The sequence below is a fragment of the Salmo trutta genome, chromosome 26 (genome assembly GCF_901001165.1).
Source record: "Salmo trutta chromosome 26, fSalTru1.1, whole genome shotgun sequence".
In the NCBI taxonomy this organism is placed as follows: Eukaryota; Metazoa; Chordata; class Actinopteri; order Salmoniformes; family Salmonidae; genus Salmo; species Salmo trutta.
In genome coordinates this window covers 21,494,059-21,502,555 of record NC_042982.1, presented here as the reverse complement: position 1 = coordinate 21,502,555, position 8,497 = coordinate 21,494,059, and the positions used below count along the sequence as shown (strand labels likewise).

Here is an 8,497-nt window from a genome sequence, read left to right as displayed (position 1 = left end):
ACCATTCAGGAATTTCCCCTTCACCTTGTGAAGGTTATTGTATGAAACGAGGATGAGAGTGGGGGTGTTGTGCTTTAGTTCAAATTCTATGGATCAAGATCTGTAAGTATGTTTCAGGTTTGAGTGCCCATACCCTTGAACTATTTATCTATCAAATCCCCCACATTACACAGGGTCTGCAACAACATCATTCTTTATATCCTACATATGCATCTTGATAACTTTTATGCATTCCTCCAAATCTCTAATTACATATAGTCTTCATAAAATGACAGGGAAAGCCACTGTTGTTTTGAAGGTGTGTTGAGACATTGAACTAATGAATTTAACCACTTAGTATTTGCTTTGTACTGTATGTGGGGGCTTGTAACTGACACATGTGTGACATGTTGTACACACAGGGCGGAATGTAAAAGGCATGTGTACATGGGTTCACTAGGAACCAAATAGGCTAAAAGGAACTTTTCCAATAACAAATTCAGAATTATTTTTCTTCCACCTTACATGTTTTGCTACGGTTTGCCCTAATGAATACACTCCATGTAGTGGTGCGTTGGTTGAGTGTGCAGGCCCTGGTATGTTGCCGCTGCTCCCCCCTCCTCACTTCCCCAACTGGGCCAGAGAGGCCAGCTGTGGGGAGTATGTGTACCACAAGACAGTGGTTTATGGAGCAGCACTGTTTCTCCAGAGAAACATCAAAGAACATTGTTTCATAGTAATGATTTAAGTGACAACATTACACTCTATACCCTAATAATGTTTTTAGCACCATATAGTTAAACTTTCTTTGTGTTTTACGTAAGATGTGGCCCCTCCTTGATTCCCTGGTTTTCTGGAAGCAGGCCTCCCACACCACTCCCTCTCCACCACTCCCCTTCTCTCTAGTCATAGTCAGACACAAGCAGACTGGTTGAGTGGCAACACACTACGAGAGGGGGGAAAAGATCTGTAGGATTTGAATGAGCTGTTTTAAGGGAGCCCTAGCTAGTCTCCCCCTCTGAGCCCGGGAAGAAGTGGAAAACGCTGCGCCTATTCTCCGAGTAGTTCTGAAAGGAGCACGAGGGGTAAAGACCACATCTATAAAAACGACTCCCTTCAAACCCCTGTAACTGTGACTGTCCTGAGGAGAACACTCCCCTCACACATACTCACCAACGGACCGTGGAGGCGTGAGAAGAGCCGTGGAGAGGAGCAGCTGACGCAAAACAGACGAAGCACAACGAGGAAGAGAGTAAAAAGGAGAGGGGGAGGAGAAGATGGAGGCCTTGCTTCCTGTGTTGCAGCGACACCCTGGACTGTCTGTGTTGGTGTGGGCTCTGATGTTCCGGGTGGCCCACCGACTACTACAGAATCTGCCTGTGCCCAAAGCGGTGGCGGTGGATGACTTCCGCTCCTGGAAGTGGAGGAACCTCTCGGTCTCTATGGTCCACTCCCTCCTGACAGGGACTTGGGCTGTGACCTGGTGAGTCACTCTCTGCACTGGGACACCATTGTTCATTCACAGTGGATCCACATGATGTGTTACGTAGGGGTGTGTGGAGCCGTAACAGTCACTGACAGGGGAGAGGAGGAGAGGGATGAGCATGTTCAGACAAGAAGATGTAAGGAGACTAAGGAATTTTCAAGTTGGGAGGGAAATGCCACAGTACAGCCTACCCAATGGCCTTCTCAGGAAACAAATACTTATTGAGCTCTGCGACACTACATAGGCAGCGAGATGTGTTCATTTTATGCTTGTAGTTTAGAGTAGCTGATTAGGGCAGTAAATGTTCCCCTTTGTAGTTAATAACTATCTATGTGTCAGGTTATTGCAAATGAGGCAGATATTGAGTCCGCAAAGACGGCGCCTTAATCAGATTGTGGAAGTTTAGAAAGCACATCTGTTTTGACATAAGAAAAGTTAAATATTCTTCAGAATCCACTCAAGTCAATTAGCCTAACTAAATTGGTGTCATGCCAAACACAAAAAAATAATATCCACTCATGAGAATGGTGATGTAGCCCATTTTTGAGGAGAGCAAGTAGGTAAACTGGAAAAACCTGCTGGCTAGATGACTGTTGTAAAAGCTGTTATGTGAGGTGGGAACTTCTGAAGGACTACAAATCGATCCTCCATTTAGGGCCAGATCGGAGCCATAACATGTTATGTTACACACACTGTTTATGTAGTACAAGTAGATATACAGTACCAGTCAAAAGTTAGGACACACCTACTCATTCAAGGGTTCTTCTTAATGTTGACTATTTTCTTCATTGTAGAATAATAGTGAAGACATCAAAACTATGAAATAACATATGGAATCATGTAGTAACAAAAAGTGCTGAACATATCAAAATATATTTTACATTTGTGATTCTTCAAAGTAGCCACCCTTTGCTGATCTAAATAAATCCGACAGTGTCACCAGCGAAGCACCATCACACCACCACCTCCATGCTTCATGGTGGGAACCACACATGCGGCGATCATCCGTTCACCTACTGTGTTTCACAAAGACACAGCAGTTGCAATCAAAAATTTGGACTCACCAGACCAAAGGACAGATTTCCAACGGTCTAATGTCCATTGCTCGTGTTTCTTGGCCCAAGCAAGTCTCTTCTTATTATTGTCATTTTACTAGTGGATTCTTTGCAGCAATTTGACCATGAAGGCCTGACTCACGCAGTCTCCTCTGAACAGTTGATGTTGAGATGTCTGTTACTTGAACTCTGTAAAGCATTTACTTGGGCTGCAATCGGAGGTGCAGTTAATTCCAATGAACTTATCCTCTGCAGCAGATGTAACTCTGCGTCTTCGTTTCCTGTGGCGGTCCTCATGAGCGCCAGTTTCATCATAGCAACTGAACTTGAACAAACGTTCAAAGTTCTTGAGTTTCATTATTGACTGACCTTCATGTCTTAAAGTAATGATGCATTGTTTCTCTTTGCTTATTTGAGCTGTTCTTGCCATAATATGGACTTGGTCTTTTACCAAATATCTTCTCTGTACCACTCCTACCTTGTCACAACACAACTGATTGGCTCAAATGCATTGAGAAGGAAAGAAATTCCACAAATTAACTTTTAAGAAGTCACACCTGTTAATTGAAATGCATTCCAGGTGACTACCTCATGAAGCTGGTTGAGCAAATGCCAAGAGTGTGCAAAGCTGTCATCAAGGCAAAGGGTGGCCACTTTGAATAATCTCAAATATAAAATATATATTGATTTAACTTTTTTTTGGTTACTACATGATTCCATATGTTATTTATAGTTTTGATGTCTTCGCTATTATTCTACAATGTAGAAAATAGTAAAAATAAAGAACCCTTGAATGAGTAGGTGTCCAGACTTTTGACTGGTGTGTGTGTATATATTACACAGTACCTACACTACTTGCATAGCTGACAACACATGCGTACATAGGCAGGCTATACAATTTAGGCTAGTAATTGACGTTTTATAAAGTGAAAGCAGTTATATTCGACAAGCTGCTGTTCCTGTAGTTCACTGATTATTGCCATACATGTGTTCACCCTGCCCTGCTAGAAATCATCAGGTCATGCATTAACAAGGAAATGTACTGTCTCACCGTAGACTTTGCTATAGACCTTGTGAAGGCACAAATCATCTTGTAAAGAAGCAGGGGAATCGCTGTTACTAGATCATGATACTAAGTCTGTGCTTAGTCAGGCTATTCTCTACAGCAGGGTTTACAAAACTTGCTCCTGGGGCCTCCCCTGGTTGCACGTTTTAGTTTTTTGCCCCAGCACTACACAGCTGATTTCAAATATTCAAAGCTTGATGATGAGTTGGTCATTTGAATCAGCTGTGTTGTGCTAGTACAAAAAACAAAACCGGCCCCCAGGACCAAGTCTGGGAAACCCTGCTCCACAGTGAGCCCTGTGTCTGAATGAGAGGAACTCAGACTTAACTGTCCATAACCATGTATCCCTGTCCTCTCCAGTGTGATCATTTCGCCTGAGTTGGCAACCAACATTCACTCCTTCTACACGGCCCCGGCCTACATGCTCATCTGCATCTCATCAGGTCAGTCACTACCCCTTTAAGATGGCTGCTAAAAGACCTGTGTGTGTGTGTGAAAGGGTTAAATAAAGGTAAACTGGGAATTCATTAACATTGACCACCACTGGTGTGGGAGAGTGGGGTTCATCGTGGGGAGTGTGTAAACACTTGAACTTTTTGTTATAATGGCTTCAGTCTGGCTTGATCCATTTTTATTTTTTAAAATTAAAAGGCCTGGAATGAATCTTGAGCTTGACAGCTCCTTTTGTTCCTAATAATAGCTGGGATATCCTGGGAAAATAAATACTCTCCCACCTTTCAGTGGCAGCCAGATTGAGAGAATGAGCAATGCAGATCTGCTCATCTCACCGGACTCAAATAGGGGATGGGCCACACCCTCGGATTGCTATGGGCACCAAAACGAATCCGCTAAAAACCCAGCATTCTAAAGCCCTGCTGAAAGATGTGATGACGAGATGTGACCAGTGTTGGGTGTTATTATTCTGTGTGTCTCGCATGCATGTGTAACTGAAGCTGCAGGTCTGAGGAGAGCCAGCCTGACAACCGCAAACCTTCCATTCCATTGAGACAGATTGCCATATATAGAGGTTCACACAACACTCATTTTGAAATCCAGTCTAAAGCAATTTCCCTGTGTTTTCCTTTGAAGTGTAACACAAATGTCCATGGTGCTGATAATTAGGATGGACTATGCCAGTACGGTCCAATATATTTCTCTCCGCTGATATATGTAGATTAGATGGCTCTTAGATCAACTCTGAACTGGTATCCCATGTATATAGCCACGTTATCGTTACTCACTGTGTATTTATTATTACATGTTTTACTTTTCAAATCACATTGTATTGGTCACATGCACACATTTAGAAGATGTTTGTGGGTGTCGCAAAATGCTTGTGTTCCTAGCTCCAACAGTGCAGTAGTATCTAACAATACACACATCGAAAATTAAAACAATGGAGAAAACAATTCTTGGCATTGTTGGGAAGGGCCCATAAGTACGCATTTCACTAAGTCTACACCTGTTTGTGATGAATACAATTTGATTTAGAATGCTCAAAAAGGCCTCGACTGAGGCATTGCTCTTTACTCTCCTTTGACAGGATACTTTGTACAAGATGCAGGTGACATCATTCTAACTGGACATGCAAGAGGATCCTGGGAGTTCTTAATTCATCATGTTCTGGTAAGATAATTTACCTTTTATTGTTTCAGTTTGTACCTGGTAAGAATTTAAATATGGCCTTTTTTATTTTGTATATATATTTTTTATTATTGTTACAGCAGCTACTGCTAGATTGTCTGAACGTTAGATACAGTATTTTAATTCACTGGTGTTGTTTAATGACCTTTTAAAGGTGCCACAGTGAGGCCCTATTCTGTAATCTAAATGAATGCTCCTGTGTGCCCATCCCTGACTGCAGGGGAACAACACCCACCATTGTGTGGGGGGGATGTGTGTTGTGTTGAACACAGGGCATCTTGCCACTGATCTGAGGCACACATTGAGCTGAGCTTCCCTGTCTCTGATCAGTCAGTGTACACTATATATACAAAAGTATGAGGACACCCCTTCAAATTAGTGGATTCTGCTATTTCAGCCACACATTGCTGACAGGTGTATAAAATCGAGCACACAGCCATGCACTCTCCATAAACAAACATTGGCAGTAGAATGGCCTTACTGAAGAGCTCAGTGACTTTCAACGTGGCACCGTCATAGGATGCCACCTTTCCATTAAATCAGTTTGTCAAATGTCTGCCCTGCTAGAGCTGCCCCAGTCAACTGTAAGTACTGTTATTGTGAAGTGGAAATGTCTAGGAGCATCAACAGCTGACAGAACGGGACCGCCAAGTGCTGAAGCTCGTAACTCGTAAAAATCGTCTGTCCTCGGTTGCAGCACTCACTACTGAGATCCAAACTACCTCTGGAAGCAACGTCAGCACACAAACTGTTCATCGGGAGCTTCATTAAATGGGTTTTCATGGCCTAAGATCCCCATGTGCAATGCCAAGTGTTAGCTGGAGTGGTGTAAAGCTCGCCACCATTGGACTCTGGCGCAGTGGAAGCACGTTCTCTGGAGTGATGAATTACACTTCATCATGTGGCAGTCTGACGGACAAATCTGGGTTTAGTGGATGCCAGAAGAAGGCTACCTGCCCAAATGCATAGTGCCAACTGTAAAGTTTGGTGGAGGAGGAATAAGGGTCTGGGTGGTTTTTCACGGTTCGGGCTTGCCCCTGATTTCCAGTGAAGGGAAACCTTAATGCTACAGCATACAATGACTTTCAGGGGTGGGCAACTCCAGTCCTCAGGGGCCTGATTGTCACACTTTTTCTCCATCCCTAGCAAACACAGCTGATTTAATGAAATTGCATTCTAAACTGAAGATCATGATTAGGTGATTATTGGAGTCAGGTGTATTAGCTGGGGCAAAACTGTGACCCCAATCAGGCCCCCGAGGACTGGAATTGCCCACCCCTGCCAGACAATTCTGTGCTTCCAACTTTGTGGCAACAGTTTGGGGAAGGCCCTTTCCTGTTTCAGCATGACAATGCTCCCGTGCACAAAGCGAGGTCATTACAGAATGGTTCATCGATCGGTGTGGAAGAACTTGACTGGCCTGCAGAGCCCTGACCTCAACCCCATCAAACACTTTTGGGATGAATTCGAATGCCGACTGCGAGCCAGGCCTAATCGCCCAACATCAGTGCCGGACTTCACTAATGCTCTTGTGACTGAATGGAAGCAAGTCCCCGCCGCAATGTTCCGACATCTAGTGGAAAGCTTTCTCAGAATAGTGGAGGCTGTTGTAGGAGCAAAGGGATCAACTCCATATTAATGCCCATGATTTTGGAATGAGATGTTCGACAAGCAGGTGTCCACATACTTTTGGTCATGTAGTATTTGTCCCAATATTCTGAACACTAGTTGGTTGATTTGTGTTTTTTTGGTGATCCATTAATCATACAGTATATTAAATATAAATTGTTAATTTGTCCCCAGTTTTACTATTGCAAGATTATGGTATCCCAATTGCCTTACAGCAGAGTGCCGTTGGTATATATTTTAACTACTTTCTCTCTGTCCTTCCCTTCCTCAGGTGCTCTGGTGCTTCCTGTATTCTTTATACTCGCACCTCTATGTGGCCGGTGCTGTGGTGGCTCTCTTTGTGGAGGTTAACAGTGTCACCCTGCATTTGAGGCTAATGCTGAAGCTAGCATCACAGCAGTCGTCCCCTCTGTACCAAATCAATAAGTTCCTCAACCTCTTCACCTACATCGTCTTCCGCCTCAGCGCACAGTTCTACCTCACATATTACATAGTCCAGAACTACTCCTGGATGGACAAAGGAGGCTACTTCCTAGTTACCATGACCCTCATGAACACCATGATCCTGATCTACTTTTATCGTCTTCTCCGCGCCGACTTCTTCCCCCGGAGCAGGGCTCTCATGGAGCAAAATGGCACCCACAACAACGTCAAAAAGTTCCTCAGTGAATGACACCGATAGTGACATGACCGTATACCAGATGGTGTGTTTGTTCAGTTACACATCTCATCGCATTGTGTCAAGCTGTGTCTTCATTATTAGTATTATTATAACAACAAAAAAGCTCTCTCTAAATGGCTCGTGTTGTAGTGAGAGGCGGCCAGGAAAAGAGGTGATTATGCCCAGTGTGGCTGAAGATCCCTCACTCAAACAAACAGGGCAGCATACAGTGAGAGACTGGTCTGTTCACACTGACTGGGATAACCCTAATAAATTACTTCCAGGATACTGTGCCACTTTTGCTTCTGATCATAGCTAATACAATTGTTTACAATATAGGAATTTACATGATTCATGTGGAATGCTCTTTAACAGAAAAAATGCTAACAATCATACATGCATGCATACAGTAGAGAAACAAACTGCCAAGGATAACAGGCACCACCTTGGTTGCTGTACATCCCACCCCACAAATTCTGTCAGGTGTCGCTTAGCAACATAGTTTTATTGAAATTTCCACTAATAGGATTTTGTAAATATACTATAGTACAATCAATATCTGACACTAACAAACTGTCAGACAATACATCTGTTTCACTTTCATTCTTCCCTGTTTGGTCTCAAAAGGTCAACACCAATACATGGGTGACCGGCATTCTTACAACAGCGACCATTTATTCCATAAATGTAACGTAGTGAAATGCATGTATCCCCTGGAAAGTAGCTCAATGTACAGTCAGGTCAATTTTTATTTATTGAGGTTACAAGAATTGCTTCTCTTCAAATTATTTATCAAAGTGAAAACGGACACCGAAACGGACAGGTCCAGAGGATGGGTTAGCCTTGAGTCTTGGTAAGCCATAGTAGTGCCTATACCGCAGTTCCTTCTCAACAATCTTCCCTGGATAGCCCCCACAGTATGTCTATAGATGGTGTTGGGGAAGCTACTCTGAAAATAAACTCAGCAAAAAAAGAAA

At 43.2% G+C, this 8,497-nt stretch overlaps 1 protein-coding gene across 2 annotated transcripts; it reads left to right on the top strand.

Annotated features, from left to right (window-relative positions):
- On the top strand, window positions 1-8,497 carry LOC115163414 (calfacilitin). Of its 2 annotated transcripts, none has more exons than XM_029715251.1 (5): window positions 1-102; window positions 804-1,462; window positions 3,947-4,029; window positions 5,130-5,212; window positions 7,131-8,497. In XM_029715251.1, the coding sequence occupies exons 2-5, from the start codon at window positions 1,257-1,259 to the stop codon at window positions 7,530-7,532; spliced, it is 774 nt and encodes a 257-aa protein (XP_029571111.1). In that variant the 5' UTR covers window positions 1-102; window positions 804-1,256; the 3' UTR covers window positions 7,533-8,497. The 2 variants fall into 2 exon arrangements, with proteins under 2 accessions (XP_029571111.1, XP_029571112.1); XM_029715252.1 differs by having other exon boundaries at window positions 8-102; window positions 843-1,462.

Excerpts from the sequence above, each read along its gene's own strand:
- LOC115163414 (XM_029715251.1), top strand. The coding sequence starts at position 1,257 with ATGGAGGCCTTGCTTCCTGTGTTGCAGCGACACCCTGGACTGTCTGTG. Across the intron at positions 4,030-5,129 it reads GCTCATCTGCATCTCATCAG|GATACTTTGTACAAGATGCA; the intron begins GTCAGTCACTAC and ends CTCCTTTGACAG. Across the intron at positions 5,213-7,130 it reads TCTTAATTCATCATGTTCTG|GTGCTCTGGTGCTTCCTGTA; the intron begins GTAAGATAATTT and ends TCCCTTCCTCAG.